At 41.3% G+C, this 19,507-nt stretch overlaps 2 protein-coding genes across 3 annotated transcripts in view; both read right to left on the reverse strand.

Moving 5' to 3' along the window:
* Positions 1 to 235: 235 nt before the first annotated feature.
* Positions 236 to 4,563, reverse strand: LOC106601096 (JNK1/MAPK8-associated membrane protein). Of its 2 annotated transcripts, none has more exons than XM_014193019.3 (7): positions 4,430 to 4,563; positions 4,109 to 4,188; positions 3,805 to 3,959; positions 3,453 to 3,659; positions 2,489 to 2,670; positions 940 to 1,016; positions 236 to 834 (listed from the first exon to the last, which is right to left on the reverse strand). In XM_014193019.3, the coding sequence occupies exons 1-7, from the start codon at positions 4,431 to 4,433 to the stop codon at positions 616 to 618; spliced, it is 924 nt and encodes a 307-aa protein (XP_014048494.1). In that variant the 5' UTR covers positions 4,434 to 4,563; the 3' UTR covers positions 236 to 615. The 2 variants fall into 2 exon arrangements, with proteins under 2 accessions (XP_014048494.1, XP_014048503.1); XM_014193028.3 differs by having other exon boundaries at positions 4,109 to 4,185; positions 4,430 to 4,554.
* Positions 4,564 to 14,540: 9,977 nt separating this feature from the next.
* LOC106601075 (disheveled-associated activator of morphogenesis 1) overlaps positions 14,541 to 19,507 on the reverse strand; it is an 81,983-nt gene continuing 77,016 nt past the window's right edge. Inside the window, 4 exon segments of the mRNA XM_014192988.3 lie at positions 14,541 to 16,927; positions 17,235 to 17,405; positions 18,531 to 18,662; positions 18,828 to 18,888. Of these exon segments, the coding sequence (XP_014048463.2) occupies positions 16,721 to 16,927; positions 17,235 to 17,405; positions 18,531 to 18,662; positions 18,828 to 18,888 (571 nt within the window). The 3' untranslated portion in view covers positions 14,541 to 16,720.

Consider the following 19,507-nt stretch of genomic DNA (forward strand, 5'->3'; position numbering starts at 1 on the left):
AAAAGGCAATAATTGTCATTTAAAAAACTTACAAGCAAAATAATTGAACTTCATCCACTTGTAACAATTAATATTAGGTTATAGTGAACCATTGTATGTGCCTCTGGGTGTATGCATGTGTTCAGAGTTTTTGGCACATTAGATTTAGTTCAAGAAAACTTAACTTAAACTATTGGACAATCCAGAGCCAAGGATATCGGAGATTAAAGAAATCAAGGATGTCGAGCATAAAATATTAAAGAGTGAATATGTTTATACACAACATGTATAACAGCCTCAATGAGGAACAGTACATCTTAGGCCTTAGACAACATTCAAGTGTACACAAGCATCAACACAATAACAGTCAATAATTTACAACACATATATGGAGCTTTATAGATTATAGACATACTGTATGTGCATAGGGTGATTGTTTTCCCACCTTAGCTGCATAAATATAATAAAATCTTCCTTCTCCCTGTGAGATGAACTCACACCATCAACCCTGCATGCAGCAGTCATCATACTACCATACTCAGAGGAGGCAGTAAAGACTATTGTCCATATCTCTATTGCACAACACCTTCTGAATTGATAGGTGGATATTAATCCTCACATCCCTCTATAATACTTCTAGTGGCCGTTGCCGCCTTCTGACAGAATCCGGCTAGGTTCAGTGAACCTGGCAGTGAGAAGGTAGAAGAGGGCAGGTCCAGGTACCAGGGCCAACAGAGGCAGGTCCTGCTCCAGCTTATCCAATCGGGAGATGGAGATGATGCCATACGCATGAAGGAGCCAATGACTGAAGAGCACCACCAACCTCTTCTTCTTGGCAATGAGATTCTTGAAAGACTAGGGATAGGAGTAAACACATTGGAAATTGGATATGTTCTAATACAATGATGTTGACTGAGTTGATCACAAACGTTAAGTAAATATAAAATAAGGAGTTCTTACCTGTATTTCTGAGGCTGACATGTACACTGCCAGGGTAACCAGGGACAGCACCAAAATAATGTATGGAAAAGCATAATCTGAAATAAACAGAAAATATCAAGCTCATACCAAAGTCATTGGAAGTCTGGAGAACTTCAGTTTCAGATTTTGCTTTTGAATGGGAGCGCTGGCTGTTAACACTCACATTTGATTTGCTCTGAGCAAAAATTATGTTTCCCCTCTGGAGGCATTCCCGTATTCGTTTTGGCCGTGTCTTTTCCTACCGCTAGCTTGTTGCAAGGCAGAAAAATTCAGAAACAACCTCTTTGGTGCTCCACCCATGCAAAATATTGGATTTATTTTTGTTTAATTATAAAAGGAATGGGGCAGGCCTACTAGTTTTGCATTTCTTTAACTTTTTGAAGAGCTAGTAAAGTATTAGAAAGACTGGGAAGATAGGATGGTGAGTCAAAGGGCAATCATTTAAAGAAAAATATTTAACCTTTATTTAACTAGGCAAGTCAGTTAAGAACAAATTCTTATTTAAGATGACAGCCTACCAGGGAACAGTGGGTTAACTGCCTTGTTTAGGGGCAGAACGACATATTTTTACCTTGTCAGCTCGAGGTTTCGGTTACTGGCCCAACGCTCTAACCACTAGGCTACCTGCTGCCCCACTAGGCTACCTGCCGCCCCAAAACCCCTGGGTTCAAATCCGCCAATTGGCTGGATTTGAACCCAGGTCGACTCTGGCATCCATGTATGCCTGGTTCAGCTACATGTATGCCTGGGTCAGCTACTCTAACGTGTCACTAGTTTCCATGCATACTCCACCATACTCCACAAATATTTATAGTCTTCCTGAAGAGAACTTCCTCGGGCATTCGAACAGAACATGAGAATCCTGGGCTTCCAAGGCCACAAGACCTCTGGCATTCAAGAGCAACTGAACATTCCAATTGGCAAGCGTGTTTTTCTGTTGCCAATTAGACATTTAAGATTTCAGTCTTGGAGGTGTGTTTTCCTGACAGATTCCATTTGTCTGCCCCACTCCTTTATGCCTATTTCACTTCCTCAAAATCCCCAGAATGAATGTAAGATGATTTAAGAAATATTATTAATTTTGATTGAAGTGCTTGGTGCAGTATTTTCAAGTAAAAAAATGTGCAACGTGTTGTCTTATGTAAACAAATTCAGAGCTGCTGGGCAGGACCTTCTCACTGTCTATGCTATTGGATAGAGTGCAATCACCGCAGTTGTTCACCCCATGTCAGTGGGAAAATGACATCAAATCAAAACCCAACCTTAATTTACCAGTTGTGACGCACGGATGTTCCAAACTCTGTTATAGACGAGACTGATTTTATGACCAAAATTATACTATTTACACCATTTCTGACTGACAGAAGACATTTTAAAAGGGATTCGTTGCTTTTTAAAGGCAGTCGCTCTTTAAAAGAATGCATTTCACATAAATCGATTATGTAACCAGCAATACTTTATAAATGCAAACTGGACTTAACCTGACTAGACCGAACCTGACTGGACCCTCATCTGAAAGCATACTCACAGAGGAGGCCGCCTCCCACAGCTTGCAGGACTGTCAGGATAGGGAAGAAGTAGAGAGCAGCGTAGATGCTCTTGAAGCGGTCAGATTTCCCCAGACCACAGGCAATCTTTTTGACCAGGAGTGGACGCAGGAGCATCATGAAAACCAGACAGAAGGCGTAGTAGATCAACACCATAGTGTACCTGCGAACACAGAATATGATAAGCCATGTTATTCAATTAACAAAACAGCTCACATCACACTGTGCTTGATGGTGTGCACAATGCTCTGAACATACCAACCAATTTCATTTATACCATGGCATTGTTGAATACTTTCTGAATGGCTTGAAGAGCATTCTAGAGCATGCATTATTTCCCTATAACGCACTGTATATCATCACGGTAGAATTTAATGGCTATAGCTTTTGAAAGAAAAAGTCATATTGAAAACATTATTGCCGTGTTGAAATCGACTTTCATAATAGCAAGCTAGGACTGATGGTTTGGTTAGCTAAACTAAGGCAACTACTGTAGCTATCTAGTAAACTTGCTAGCTACTTCAGTGGATGTTGAACACATTTCTACCTGCAAATGAACACATTTCTAGCAGAAAATGTGTTAAATTATAGCCATGGTATAAAAAGGGACAATCAACTTAGGGCTCTATGTGTTCTCTGGAAAATAATGCAACTCTGTTGAAGGTTTGTTCCATTCTGCTAGCGCGTTGTGGAATACACCTTCCACGTCGTTCATTATTTTCAATAGAAGGCATAGCCCCTCGCTGATTATCTCTTACATGTTCAACTCATTACCAATTCATATCAGTTCATTAGGAGACAGTTGAGACAGAGATTGAACTTAATACTGGACTAAAGCTATTTCAACATGCTTTTGGTCCAGGACTAGCTGTGAAAGCAGCCCTACAAGTGCAAAGCATATAGGTCCAATTCATGACGTGGACAACATTGGCATAGGCTACTCACAGGGGAAAGACTGCTTCCTGTGTGCAGTGTAGAGTTGTGACATAGTCTGGGCTGGGGTTGTACAGCATGGTGTACCAGTCTGACAGCATCTGGACTCTGCAGGACCTGATAGACAGCAGACCCACTGGGTCATTGACCAGTAGAGTCAGCACAGCCGCAGCGCTGCACTCAAACAGGGCAGTTATGTGTTGGAAGAGGGCACTGGAGCTACAGAAAAATATACACAATATCAGAAGCATTAACGTGAGTCGCAGTAAATGTCACAATATGCAGCCTATTGGCCATGGGTTACGATGACCAAATACATAATTGGTTTCATCTGCAGTAATTTGGCCTGAATGTGAGGCATTACCTTTTCTTTCCAGAGTACCACTCAATGAAGAACCAGTGTAGAACCAGTGGCAGCATTGCCATGAAGCCCAGGTACAGCCAGTCATAAAGTTCAGGGGATTCTGTACACTTCTCACAGATCTTCTGCATGCTAGTCCTCTCTCCTCTGGGACATACCTGATCATTCAACTACATTTTAGTGTGTGGGCATAGCCTACTACTAGGTTACGGAACATAGCTAGTGTTACAGTAGCTACAGTAGAATGCCATTTCAACAGCCTAGCTAAATCGATGACGTTTGTTAACATTCAGCTGGAGCTACTCACCCCACATTCTCCATCAAAGGAGCCATTTATTAACGTCTTTCCGCAATACAGTCCCGGACAAGTTGAACTCATAGCTACTGCTGTAATGAAGCCAGGAGTAAGTAAAACAGCAAGTAAAGTTATTCACAATATTGCAGACGTCTATATGTACTTTAGCATAATAGCTAGCTAACACATCAGCTAACAACTAGCAAGTAACGCTAGCTAATAGTTAGCTAGCTAGAACAGCTAACTACCTAACGTTAGCTAGCTATAGTGGCTTGTCTGGCTTAGGCGACAGGACGTTTAAGCCATCATTGAGCAGACAATGTAGCCACATACCCATGTTATTCGTCAACCTCCATACGATTAAGCTTTAATACATTACTTAGTAGAATATGTTTATGACGTATCCAACGATTTAATTTCTGCTAAATCAAACGATCAGCCGGAAGCTGCTTCTTCATCTATTATCATATTATGGTAGTCCGCAAACAAACGTTAGAAGTGCATGCCGCCACCTACTGTACTGGAGTGTGTAGTCCATCACAGTTTACAGACTGAATTAATAAAGAAACTAAACCCTCCTATCTTAATCCTGACCTACTAAGAAAATAAAAAAGAGCCCTACTAACAAACCCTCCCCCATCCCCAAAATCCCTTACAACCCCCTCATCCCCGTCCAACCTCAATAAACCTGCACATCAATCCTCTTCCACATAGGTCTACCGGTACTTACAACAATACAACACATGCTTCACTGTTTCATCAACCATACACTCCGTACACAAACCATTTGCATACTTGCCAACCAGATATAATGAAGAGTTTAATGTACAATGTCCTAAATGTAGTTGAGCAGACATCCCCTCTTCCTTCCTAATCTGACCCTTGAATCTTGGTCCACCAACCTTTCTTTGGAAGGCATATAAATGCAGGCCCTTTGGGCTCTGTCCCACCTGTTCTATCATAATGGCTCTAATGTTACATTTGCCCTCTAATATCACATCACCTCTAATATGAATTATATCTTGTTTTAAAGCCTTTTTGGCTACCTGGTCTACTATTTCATTCCCGCCCACTCCCAAGTAGACCCAGCTGAATCTCACTACTACACCCAGTACCGAAGGCTTCTGCTAGAGATCCCAAATCGAGCAAAGTGGACAAATACTGATACAATTTTAAAATACATGATGATTAAAATGTATTTATTTTAATTATTTTACAGACACACAATATGTTCATATAATATAAAAGGTAAGATAAACATGTTCCAAATAGCCTATGTGCCATGACTCATGGATAGTAGGGTAGAGAGAGAGAAAGAGAGAGAGAGGTCATGAGCTCCTGAATTCTTCTGCAAAAAATCTGAATCAGAGTTGGGTAAACATAGATAAACTTGGATTTTTTTCACAAGGACTTATACAGGATACTACCCTCTACTACAAAACCTTCACTCCAAATCACAATTCTAAACCAAAAACCTTGATTTTGGACAAAATTACCCGGAATGATTCTTACTACTAAGGACTATCAAGAAAACACTTCTGCAAACCAAAACCTGCAGGAGAAACAAGACGCAGCGTCAAGACCATGGTGATTGCCTACGGAGCTGTGAAGGGAACGGCACCTCCATACCTTCAGGCTCTGATCAGGCCCTACACCCAAACAAGGGCACTGCGTTCATCCACCTCTGGCCTGCTGGCCCCCCTACCTCTGAGGAAGCACAGTTCCCGCTCAGCCCAGTCAAAACTGTTCGCTGCTCTGGCACCCCAATGGTGGAACAAGCTCCCTCACGACGCCAGGACAGCGGAGTCAGTCACCACCTTCCGGAGACACCTGAAACCCCACCTCTTTAAGGAATACCTAGGATAGGATAAAGTAATCCTTCTAACCCCCCCCCCCCCCCCCCACCCCTTAAAAGATTTAGATGCACTATTGTAAAGTGGTTGTTCCACTGGATATCATAAGGTGAATGCACCAATTTGTAAGTCGCTCTGGATAAGAGCGTCTGCTAAATGACTTAAATGTAAATGTAAATGTAAACACAGCAGAAACCTGGAAATACCATCCAACCAAAAACTGAGTGAGTAATGTTCAGTCTGAAGCTACCTCTGAAGCCAAAAAGTAAAAAGACAATAATCTGTAGGTCATTTTGGTATATAAAGCTAAGTTAATAAGCCTACTAAGCTACCCTGGAGCTGTTTTCAGAGGACAGACTAGGGTCCCCCAGCCGCATCATGATTCATACGTGCACAAACGACGTAAGGGGCCAGCAGGAAAGGGTGAACACAGTACTCAAGGGAGTGATTAAAAAAGCTTCTTCCACTTTCCCTAACACACGAGTGATCATCTCCACCCTTCTACCACAAAAATACTTTCACCCTGCCACCATACAACGGGTCAATGCAAGCATGTCCTGGGACTGTGCCTCAAAACCTAACTTCTAACTGGCCACCACTCCACTCGAGAATTGAACAGCTTTTACGACCAGGTCCATCTCTACAAGACAGCAGTTGAGGATATCACCCTCAACCGCAGCCTCAGCAACTCACACAGGAGCAACAGAGCAACGGACTCCCTGCCCAGACCAGCGAGACACCCTCCCAGACCTGCAAGACCCCCCACCCCCTGAAGGACATCCACCGAGAGAACCCAGGCCAAAAAGACCTACACCCAGACCACAGCATCACCAGTCACACCCCCACCCCAACCAGCCGAGACCCCCCCCCCCCCCCCAAACAAACCCTGGCCACAACCTTGCCCCCCCATCAGGCTTCTGCCCCTTCTTCCCCCCCTCCCCATGCCCCTCGCCCCTGCCACAAGGACCTCAACATGACAGCAGCACATATGCCCAGGCAATGAGCAAAGCAACAGGCCCAACCGCCACTAATACACCTACCAAATCCCCATCCTGCGACCTAAGAGGTATGTATCAGATGCTCAACATGCTCTGCTCACACCTACTGTAATGGTCCGAACCTAAACCACACGAAAACAACACTAGACGCTATGGAACACAAAACGTTTACTATCTCATCCTGGAATATACAAGGTCATCTGCCTTTGGCCTAAAGATTAGGAACCCAGACTTCATCAAAGAAATCGGAAATACAGACATTATCATCCTACAAGAAATATGTTATAGAGGAGTTGGACACACTGGTTTCCCTCTAGGTTACAGAGAATTGGTAGTCCCACCCACCAAACTACCAGGTATGAAACTGGGAAGAGTTCATTTAGTATAGAGCAGACCTAAACCACTCTATTAAACTAGTCAAAACAGGGACATTTTACATCTGGCTAGAAATTAATCAGGAAATGATCTCAACAGAGAAACATTTCCTTGTGTGCTACCTATATTGCCCCCAATAGAGTCCCCATACATTAACAATGACAGTTTCTCCATCCTAGAGGGGAAGATCAACCATTTCTAGTCCAAGGGATATGTACTAGTCTGTGGCGACCTAAATGCCAGAACAGGACAAGAATCTGACACTCTCAGTACACAGAGGGACAAACACCTTCCTGAAGGTGACCGCATTCCCTCCCCAATATGCCCCCCTAGGAACAACTACGACAAAACAACCAACAAAAATGGGTCACAACTCCTGCAGCTCTGTTGCACGCTGGGTCTGTACATAGTCAATGGTAGGCTTTGAGGGGACTCCTATGGTAGGTACACCTACAGCTCATCCCTTGGCAGTAGTACTGTAGATTACTTTATCACTGACCTCAACCCAAACAAAGTCTCTCAGGGCACTCACAGTAAGCCCACTGACACCCCTATTAGATCACAACAAAATCATAGTCTACTTGAACAGAGTAATACACAATCATGAGGAATCAAAGCAAAAGGAAATTGATTGTATTAAGAAATGCTATATATATATATTATAATTAACCTTAAAAATCATGGTAAAAGGCTATACTTGATCATTGCACTTCAATCAATCCCACGGTGAATGGCTAGGCCCGCTGTTTGTTCTGTCTCACGATTCCTGAGCATGAAACACTACAGGGTGCTGCATGGCTATATTGACAATAACAGATTCCATGGGATCAAATGTTGGGCTTTTGCACAGATGGGGCTCCATCTATTGCGGGACGGCAGGCAGGCCTCTGCACTCTAGTTATGAATGTCTCCCTCTGGCACATGGACACATTGTATGATGCACCGAGAGCAACTGGCGGCAAAAAAAGAGCTGAGCATAGAACTCGGAGATATACTGCAGCAAGTAACTTCGATAGTGGATTTATGCGATCAGAGCATGACAATGTTTTATTTCACACCGAGGCTTGGTGGTTATAAAATGTGTAGTGTTGGAAAGATTTTTCACATTGAGGGAGGAGCTGTTGTCATTCACAATGGATGTAAAAAAAAAAAAACAGGCTTGGTTGACTTTCTGTCACGCCCTGACCTGAGAGAGCCGTTTTTCTCTGTTTGGTTAGGTCAGGGTGTGACATGGGGTGGGCATTCTATGTGTTGTATGTCTATGTTGTTTTTTCTTTGATTGGCCGAGTATGGTTTCCAATCAGAGGCAGCTGTCATTCGTTGTCTCTGATTGGGAATCATACTTAGGCAGCCCTTTTTCCCACTGTCAGTTGTGGGATCTTGTCTTTGTGTTGCATGTGTCTGCACGCCTAGCTTTTCGTTCGTTGTATTGTTTTTGCTGGTTCACATTTAAATAAATAAATATGATGAACCCAACTCACGCTGCGCCTTGGTCTCCTCCTAACGACGAACGTCACACTTTCTGTGTATTGGAAAGAAAATGTGTCTCCTTCATATGTAACAGACATATTTGGGAAATGTAACGAACTGAACGCAAGCATGCAGTGGAAATACAAAAACATTATACAGATGAGTGACTAAATCAGTGGATTCAGAAGAAAGAATTCTTATTACATTTTTATTGTAAAGAGTCTTTCAAAAGCGAACCTTGCCCCCTTCATTCGGCTGTGCATGTTTCTAGCAGAAAACAGCATCAGTAAGTGTCCCACATAAGTGTTGACTGCTCACCTCCAACGCTTGCAAGACAACTTTGGGATCTACAGTACTTCCCAATCCGTTTGACTGCGATTCTGGCTCAGTTGACATGCCGGTAAGTGAAATCAAACAGTTGATCGAGCTGTCATGTGACCAAATGCTGCAGACAACGCATTCACGGGTTACTACGGAGGAGTTTTGGTTCCTGACTCAAAGGGAATACCTTTTAATGCTCCTTCTGAGCATTAAAACGCATGGTACCCTTCACCTGCATTAAAACCAAATATCGATCTAGGTTGGATGTGTCAGCAGAGTGTCAGAACAGAAATAACAAGATTATGTTATAATACTGTAATTGCATCAAATGGTTGTTTTATGCAACAGAATAGGGGGTTCTTAGAACACTCATCTGTGTGTGTTCTACTGAGGATGGGCCTCTGGGAGATTTAATACTGACAGAAGATTTACGATGTCTTTGGGTGATAAACCTAAAGAGACCACATTCCATAGCATGAGTTAACCTGTTGGGGCTAGGGGGCAGTATTTGCACGGCCGGATAAAAAACGTTCCCGATTTAATCTGGTTACTACTCCTGCCCAGAAACTAGAATATGCATATAATTAGTCGATTTGGATAGAAAACACTCTAACGTTTCTAAAACTGTTTGAATGGTGTCTGTGAGTATAACAGAACTTATTTGGCAGGCAAAACCCCGAGGACAAACCAACCAGGAAAAACAAAAATTGAGGTCACTCTCTTTTCAATGGGGTTTCTATGGAGATCTAGATTTCTAAGGCACTTGCTTGCAGTTCCTATCGCTTCCACTGGACGTCAATAGTCTTTAGAAATTGGTTGATGTTTTTCCTTTGTGTAAGGAAGAAGTATTGCTGTTCAGAACGAGGGTCGAGTGAACTGTACTGTTTGTTAGAGGTGCATGACCTGAAAGCACGCTCCACTTTGTTTTCGTCCGGTATTGAATGCAGTTTATCCTGTCTTAAATTTGATCGTTTATTTACGTAAAAAAATACCTAAAGTTGTATTAGGAAAGTTGTTTGAAATGTTTGGACAAAGATTACAGGTAACTTATGAGATATTTTGTAGTCATGTTGCGCGAGTTGGAACCGGTGTTTTTCTGGATCAAACGCGCCAAATAAATTGACATTTTGGAGATATAACGACGGAATTAATCGAACAAAAGGACCATTTGTGATGTTTATGGGACATATTGGAGTGCCAACAAAAGAAGATCTTCAAAGGTAAGGCATGAATTATATCGTTATTTCTGAGTTTTGTGTCGTGTCTGGCGGGATGAAATATGATTGTCTGTGTTTGTTTGATGGGGTGCTGTCCTCAGATAATCGCATGGTGTGCTTTCGCCGTAAAGCCTTTTTGAAATCGGACACTGTGGTTGGATTAACAAGAAGTTTATCATTAAAATGGTGTATAATACTTGTATGTTTGAGGAATTTTAATTATGAGATTTCTGTTGTTTGAATTTGGCGCCCTGCAATTTCACTGGCTGTTGTCGAGGTGGGACGCTAGCATCCCACAAATCCCAGAGAGGTTTTAAGGCTTCGTCATTTAAATCAAATGTGTGCTTTGATTTATTAATGTTCAAAATTGAATGTATGGCTATAACCTATTGCTAGAACTTCAGTCGAACAAAAAAATATCAAATTGAAACAATGCCATTGAAGCACAATACTTAGTATTTTCCTGTATTAAAAAAAGTATGTTTTCAACACCATACTCATTAACTTAGTTTGTCCATTTAAATGTAATACTTTTTATTGCTTGCTATGCACTCTTAGAAAAAAAGGGTTCTTTGTGGAGGGATAGGATTCTACCAAGAACCGTTTTCATCTGAAGAACCCATTTTGGAAGACAGGGGTTCTTTGTAAGGCAAAGAGTTCTTCCTTAAAAACTTTTCATCATAAGAACCATTTATGGAAGAAAGGGTTCATTGATGATTGTTCGGAAAGGCAAAGGTTCTACATAGAACTCTTCTGAATCAGCTTTTTGATTATAATTTTTTTTCTTTCTTTAAAATAGTGCCTGAGCATTAATGTTTACCTCAGTATTTAAACTTTAACATCAGGAGTTTGAGTAATCTGATGTTTAAAATTGTGTGACAGGTTTAAACTGTACCTACTGTATATGGGAATATGTTTGCATATATTTGGTATTCCCTTAATCATTTTACATATATAGTATTGACTTAGTTGATATCTTTGCCAAATTCTTTCGAATTTAAATTTTCTGTGATTTTATTGAGCAAAGTGTATGAGAATAGAAAGGAGTATGAGCGAACCAGCAGTGTATTGTATGGTACACAGCAAATTGGACAGTTTAATCTAGCTTGGTTTTCAGTGTAACATTTCTAGTGTTGAATCAGGAGTTACATTAACTTAACACTCAGTGGTGTAAAATAACCCCAGTGTTGGTGTTAATAACTAGAGTTGAGTGTGATTGTGTCATTTTTACTTTGTGTAAAGTAAAAAACTCAGAACCACAACCATCCTCTGTTGCAGGTTGATTTTCAGAATTGTTTGTTTTTACATGTACAGTTGAAGTTGGAAGTTTACATACACCATAGCCAAATACATTAAAACAGTTTTTCACAATTCCTGACATTTAATCCTAGTAAAAATTCTCTGTCTTAGGTCAGTTACGATCACCACTTTTATTTTAAGAATGTGACATGTCAGAATAATAGTAGACAATGATTTATTTCAGCTTTTATTTCTTTCATCACATTCCCAGTGGGTCAGAAGTTTACACACACTCAATCAGTATTTGGTTGCATTGCCTTTAAATTGTTCAACTTCGGTCAAACGTTTCGGGTAGCCTTCCACAAGCTTCCCACAATAAGTTGGGTGAATTTTGGCCCATTCCTCCTGACAGAGCTGGTGTAACTGAGTCAGGGTTGTAGGCCTCCTTGCTCGCACACGCTTTTTCAGTTCTGCCCACAAATTTTCTATAGGATTGAGGTCAGGGCTTTGTGATGGCCACTCCAATACCTTGACTTTGTTGTCCTTAAGCCATTTTGCCACAACTTTGGAAGTATGCCTGGGGTCATTGTCGATTTGGAAGACCCATTTGCGACCAAGCTTTAACTTCCTGACTGATGTCTTGAGATGTTGCTTCAATATATCCACATCATTTTCTTTCCTCATGTAGCCATCTATTTTGTGAATTGCACCAGTCCCTCCTGCAGCAAAGCACCCCCACAACACCCCCATGCTTCACGGTTGGGATGGTGTTCTTCGGCTTGCAAGCGTCCCCCTTTTTCCTCCAAACCTAACGATGGTCATTATGGCCAAACAGTTCTATTTTTGGTTCACCAGACCAGAGGACACTTCTCCAAAAAGTACGATCTTTGTCCCCATATGCAGTTGCACACCGTAGTCTGGCTTTTCTATGGCGGTTTTGGAGCAGTGGCTTCTTCCTTGCTGAGCGGCCTTTCAGGTTATGTCAATATAGGACTCGTTTTACTGTGGATATAGATACTTTTGTACCTGTTTCCTCCAGCATCTTCACAAGGTCCTTTGCTGTTGTTCTGGGATTGATTTGCACTTTTTGCACCAAAGTACGTTCATCTCTAGGAGACAGAATGCGTCTCCTTCCTGAGCGGTATGACGGCTGCGTGGTCCCATGATGTTTATACTTGCGTACTATTGCTTGTACAGATGAACGTGGTACCTTCAGGCGTTTGGAAATTGCTCCCAAGGATGAACCAGACTTGTGGAGGTCTACAGTTTTTGTTCTGAGGTCTTGGCTGATTTCCTTTGATTTTCCCATGATGTCAAGCAAAGAGGCACTGAGTTTGAAGGTAGGCCTTGAAATACATCCACATGTACACCTCCAATTGACTCAGATGATGTCAATTAGCCTATCAGAAGCTTCTAAAGCCATAACAATTTTCTGGAATTATCCAAGCTGTTTTAAGGCACAGTCAACTTAGTGTATGTAAACTTCTGACCCATTGGAATTGTGATACAGTGAATTAAAAGTGAAATAATCTGTCTGTAAACAATTGTTGGAAAATGTACTTGTGTCATGCACAAAGTAGATGTCCTAACCAACTTGCCAAAACTATAGTTTGTTAACAAGAAATTTGTGGAGTGGTTGAAAAACGAGTTCTAATGACTCCTACCTAAGGGTATGTAAACCTCTGACTTCAACTGTACATTGATTGGTTGTATAATCTTATGCTACACAAAGATCAAACATACATTTTTCTGAACTAATCCAATCTGTAAGTAGTTGGACTTTATTTTGTACCCATTACTGTTACCGAGATGGTTGTTCCAGTTTAGTAGCTTTAGGTAGTCCCATTATTCAATCTTCCATACTCTGGCAGACATTCTGAATGCAGGTAGCGGGTGATTAAAAGTACCAATTGTTGAACATCCTCACTCTGGCTGGATTCCAATAGGAATTACATATCACTTTGCAAACCAGCATAATGTGACTTGCAGGCCTGATGTGGCCTGTAAACCTGGAGTTTCCTAACACCAGGCCCTCAAAGAAAGACTATGATATATGCAAAATTGTCATACAAATATATTTTCTAAAGGCTAATAAGGGTGCTTGAACCATTCATAGAGGGTTCTAGAAAGAACCCTTCAAAGAGAAAATAATTATCTGCAAAACCCTTCATAGAGATAACCATTTACAGGGGTTTCTATGAAGTACCCTACATAGTGTTCTATGCAAAGGGTTCTACCTACAGTAGCACCAAAAAGGGTTACCCTATCGGAACAAAATGAAGAATCCTATATGTTTCTAGCATCTTTTTTTCTAAGAGTGTACAAAAGAAGCTGTCAGTTGAATTTTGTTTTATTGTTGATCAGTTGTTTGTTAAATAATATTTTGACTTTTAAAACATTTAGAGCACCTGCTCTTTCCATGACATAGTCTGACCAGGTGAATTCAGTTGAAAGCTATGATCCCTTATTGATGTCACTTGTTAAATCCACTTCAGTCAGTGTAGATGAAGGGGGAACAGGTTAAATAATATATTTTTTACCTTGAGACATGGATTATGTATGGGTGCCATTCACAGGGAGAATGGGCATGACAAAAGATTTAAGTGCCTTTGAACCAGGTATGGTAGTAGGTGCATTGCTGCTGGGTTTTTCTCACTCAACAGAAAATAAGGTCTGAGGTTAACACAGGTATAAGACAACTTATACATTTTGTTCTATTAGATAATATCAGTCAGTTAACATGACCATTATGAAGCCTTTTTGTGCTTTATGTGATTTTGATTACATAAATCCTTAAAAATGTACTAAGTGACGTTAACTGATGAAGATTATCTCATGTGTTTACCACAGACCTTATATTTGGCGTTTATCCAAAATCCCAACAAAACCCCCATTCATTTCCCCATAGGTTTTGGCCAAGGAGCCATGGCGGAGTTAGTGCCTACAAAAATACGTCATTACTATTGCTGTCTATGTTGCCAGAAGTTTTATTAGAAATCAAGTCCCTACTCACAATGCTTTCTGAATTGAATAGTCCCCAAAGTAATACAATTAACAAGCAAATTTGTATCCTCAAAGAATGTCTTGAAAACATGGAAATGGAACCTAAAAAATAGATACTTTTGCACATTGGCCACCAGAGGATGCTCCTTACTATAACTCTGAGATGAATACCAGTCTTTATTTCTGGAAAACAGAAATACAGTTTAATACAATCCGAGATGAATTACTGGTTGTAGTTTTGGCTTGTAAACATAAAAAACAGATTCAACAGATAATTAACATCCAGGTTTATTACTTTAGTTTCGAAATTGAAAGTTGTTTAAATAATAATAAAGCTGTATAGAAAGAATCCACATACATCAGACATGCTATCACACAGTTAAGTAAGGAGGGTGTTGGTAGAAATGTGACCAAAGGTTTGACAAAAGGTTTTACTAAATAACTGAAAGCTTTCTGCTGTACATGTTATAGTGAGGAATAGCCCATGACTCTCAGTTCCATTCCATTCCATTCCACATATTGGATGAAGGCGTCTTCTGTACAGGGAGTTTTGTTAAGAGCCCCGACGCTCAATATGAACAATAATACGTATCACTTGCGGTACGGTTTTGGAAGCATAAGGACCTTATATCAGCAAAAAAAGTTCAATTTATACAGACCTTGATAGGGTCAGGGTTCCCACATGGCCATATCTCTATGTTACAGCGCTTGTTTATGGAAAACAGACGGAAGAGGCAACCACCTGTGCTAATTAGCTATATTGCATGCTCGTAACATCTGTGTAAGCGTAGTTCGGGAAGTGTAGTGGAAGTGTAGTTTGGTCAGATGGCGGCACCTATAGCTGGATCTGTGCAAAACTGCTACAGTAAGTGTATATTTTTTATTTGAAGGATTCTTTCTGATGAAAGATAAGGTCCATATGTTTCGAAAGCCGCATCGCAAGCAATGATTATTGACGTTTGTAGTTCAAATGAGCCAGTCGTGGGGGAAGCTAATGGCTGAAAACTGTAGGGAGAAGGCAGACTGCCGCCTAGATTTTTTGAGAGTCAAGTAAGGTGACACTGGAATGGGCATACAGTATGTACATAATATACACATACAGTACCAGTCAAAAGTTTGGACACAGCTACTCTTTCCAGGGTTCTTCTTCATTTTTACTATTTTTTGACTGGTACGGTACATGGCAGTAATGAACACAAAACACAAAAACAAAACTGAAACATGTTGGGCTGAATAGTTTCCAGACTGATATCCTCAGTGTGTTAGGATGACCAGTGGAAGAGCAATTATTTTTGGTAACTCTTCGAATAATATAGAAACGGTCTTTTCAAGTCAGCAGGCCTAAAATTAGGTCCTACTCTTCTACAATACTGTATATTTCAGTTCTAATGGAGTATTTTATAGATGAAAGTTATAGGCTCTAATAAAATGGTAATATTGCATCTTTGATTTGGTTTTAAATATCTAAATTAGGTCTTGCAAAATTGTGATAAAAACAGTATCAAAATGTGTTTCTTGTTATCTCAAAAATGTAATTCATACATGATGGATTGTGCTTCAAGAGACACTGTGCATGGGGTTGGCATCCTCTACTATACTCTCTAGAGGTGTCTGACTGACTGAACACAATAGCAGGAAAGATGTTCCACTTTCTCCCATTTAAAAGAGGAAATGTATCTCAGCCGGTGTGTGTGTGTGACCCCTGGCTTTCCATTCCACTTCCTGCTCATTTTTGCAGGTAGGAAGGGTCAAGAGGACTGTCGTACTCCAGGGCAAGAGCCCTATGCTATTAAAAAAAGTGTCCCATCCACAACATGAGAAAAACTGTCATTCAGAGCACAGCATTTTAAAAGTGTAGGTTTTGGCAATTAACACAAATAGCTTAGAGAGTCACTCCTTATCCATAGTTCATGGTTTTCAGAGGAGGTAATATCTTATATGTCTGTTTCCAGACGGACACAAGCTCTGGGTTATTGTTGCTTGAGTAGCAGAAGAGTAAGTAGAGGTCTGTCCACCACCTTTCCTGCTCAGTTCCGTTTTAGAAGTGAGTTCTGTCCACTCCCAAAACTGGGGGCACTAGGCTCATGCCAGGACACCAGAGGGCAGCATAGCTTAGCTCCAGTAAGACAGGATCAGTTGCCAGTTGTTTCAGAGGTTCAGTTTGGTGACGGGTCGCTCCCTGCTGGTCTCAGCTGATGAGTTGGCGCGTTTGCGGTTGCGTTTCATCTTGGACAAGTCCTTATCAAACACCTCCCCGGAGCGCAGGGCTGAAACGAGGTCGTCGAATTCACCGTCCTCCTCACAGTTCTCCTTTGCCTTCTTGGCCTTGCGCTCCTTCTCCCTCTGCTCCTTCAGCTGAGGGGACAAAACAGGAGGAACTTAGTGACTCACACTTACAGTAGCATTGTATTTGGTGTATTGAGTAAATGAGCAGTACAAGAGTAGTGCTCATTTACAATACTGAGTAAATGAGCACTACTCTGACCTACACACATTTGAGTGTGACTAGGTCAAGAGTAGCTTGCGTATTGTGTAATCTCACAAACACTAGTTTGATACCCATTTGTAATAATTGTTACATAATGAATGGGTGGTGAAATGGTGACCATAGGTGACTCTCTCTAGTGTTGTGGTTGGAGATAGACAATCTTCACAATCTAACCTGTGCTTCCATGCGGGCCCGTCGTTCCTCTTCCTCCTTGCGTCTGCGCATGTTCTCATTCTCCTGCTTAGCGTCAGCGAACGCCTGCAGGAATTGGTCGAAGATTCCAAAGAACTCGTCTGGCTGCATACGGGTTGCATCCTCCCCGAAATGCTGCACTGCCTTCAGAAACTGGAGAGAAAACAAAGTTAGACACCAAGTACTTCAAGATGGTCAAACTGCCTTTCCTGGAAAGAAAAAGGAGTATCTGTGATCCTTCATCAAGATGTAATGAAATGCAGTCTGTGTGTCACAGGTGATTCAGTGTGAATGTAGGTGAAAATTCTTTCAGTGATACACTAGGGATGAATGTGTGAGACCTTGTTGCCTGGTTGATTAATCTAGCTTTAAAACAGAACCTACCCCCATCACACCTGGGTTTAAATACTATTTGAAATCATAACTAATACTTTATCTTGGCTTGATTGAGCTTGTCTGGCACATTGGAACCAACAGAACGGTTGCAAATGTTCACCTGGCACTCCAGACAGGGAAGGGCAAACACTCAGTATTTGAAAGATTTAAAAAAAGTATTTGACCCAGGGTCTAATCCCAACAGAGACAGTGTCCTCCTCCCTGCCATTGTAAAGTGTAATTTGACACATAAATAACCCTCTATCCCCTGCACATGTATAAAATATATTCCACATGGCACGGGGGGGGGGGGAATCGGGGGAAACCACGCCTTTGAAACTGATAGCCTTGACCTATCTTAGTTAAACACTAACTGCCTATATTCATCTTAGTTAAACACTAACTGCCTATATTCAGAGGTTCCAATGTCCACACAGGTAGACTGTAACCCTTTAACATACTGTACTCGAGTTATTATGTCCTTGAAATACAGTGAAACACGAGACATAGCATTTCCAAATATATGGGTTGTTTCGATCTTTAAAAGGTGACTTCAAAGCTGCAGTAAGAAGACTGTGTGCTACCTACTTGGTTATGTGGCCAAGGATCATGTTACAGGATTTGCGATGCCCATCTATTATTTTTATAGCTCCTAGTTGTGGAGAGGAGGGGAAGGATGGACAACACAACCCCAACCCCATAGAAATACAACTACTAGAATATACATTCCCATTTAAGTCAGTGTTCTGTGGTGTGTGAACCAACACCCATATTGAGTGTACCCATGAGTGTTCCTGTCAAGTTGCCGTAGTCTGAAGGGCTTTGTCCTCACAGACAGACAGACAGACAGACAGACAGACAGACAGACAGCATGGCCCCCAGCCCTCTGCCCCCCGTTCTCACCAGCTCCTTGGCCTCAGTCAGAGAATCATCCACCTCTGAAAAGCTGAAGCTGGCCACAGTGATGAAATGGCTCACCACAGACACAAACTTATCCCCCGAAACCTGAGGAAGACCTCTCTGGAAATCCAGCTCCTACAGGGAACAGCATTACAGGAGAATTACATGATTGCCATCATATAACCCACAACACAAGAGCACAGTACCATGCCCTTGGTAGAGGAGTGTAAGCCTAATTACACTGCCTGTGATATCATGTGTAGCTTCATTAAGGGAAACCAATAGAAAATGGCCACTCACCATCTCCACACTCTTCAGACCAGAGCGCAGATTGTTGATGTCTTTCTCCAGCTCTGTCATACTATGGATGAGAGGAGAGGAAAGGGAAAGAGAGGGACTAGAGTTTATTCACATGAAGCAATTACAAACCACCTGTGCTCCAATCAAGCTACAACTTAGAGACATAAAATGTGAGACAATAAAACCCAACTTCCTCCCTTCTCACTCAGGAAAGAATTAGATTCAGGGTTCACTAGGTTTTAACAGAAACTAACTTAGATTATCTTTATTTGCAACATGTTTTCTTACTGTTTTAGGTTTCCCTAAATCTATGGATTATGCTGTCTGCTATACTATTACTTTCTTCTGGTAAGACAGGAAACACCTTGACCTACCAAAGGTTCTAGGGTTCACAGTTTACACTTTTGAATTAGGGGCAATAAGGACAACCTGTGCCTCTGACATATCTAGACAATATAAATATGACCTTTGACCCTCTCTGTAAACACGGTTTGTAAGGCAACACACACAGCAATACGGTCTTAACCTTTCACCTTTTCCACTTATAGTTAGGCACCATCAATTTGGCTTAGAGGAAGACTCAACTTTTACACTGTTGTTACAAGGTTAATTACACACAATTACTACACAGACATGAAAGCAACTTAGGTTTATGAAACAGTATCGGTAGTGCGTGTGTG

This window comes from Salmo salar, chromosome 01 (genome assembly GCF_965601325.2).
Source record: "Salmo salar chromosome 01, fSalSal1, whole genome shotgun sequence".
Classification (NCBI taxonomy): Eukaryota; Metazoa; Chordata; class Actinopteri; order Salmoniformes; family Salmonidae; genus Salmo; species Salmo salar.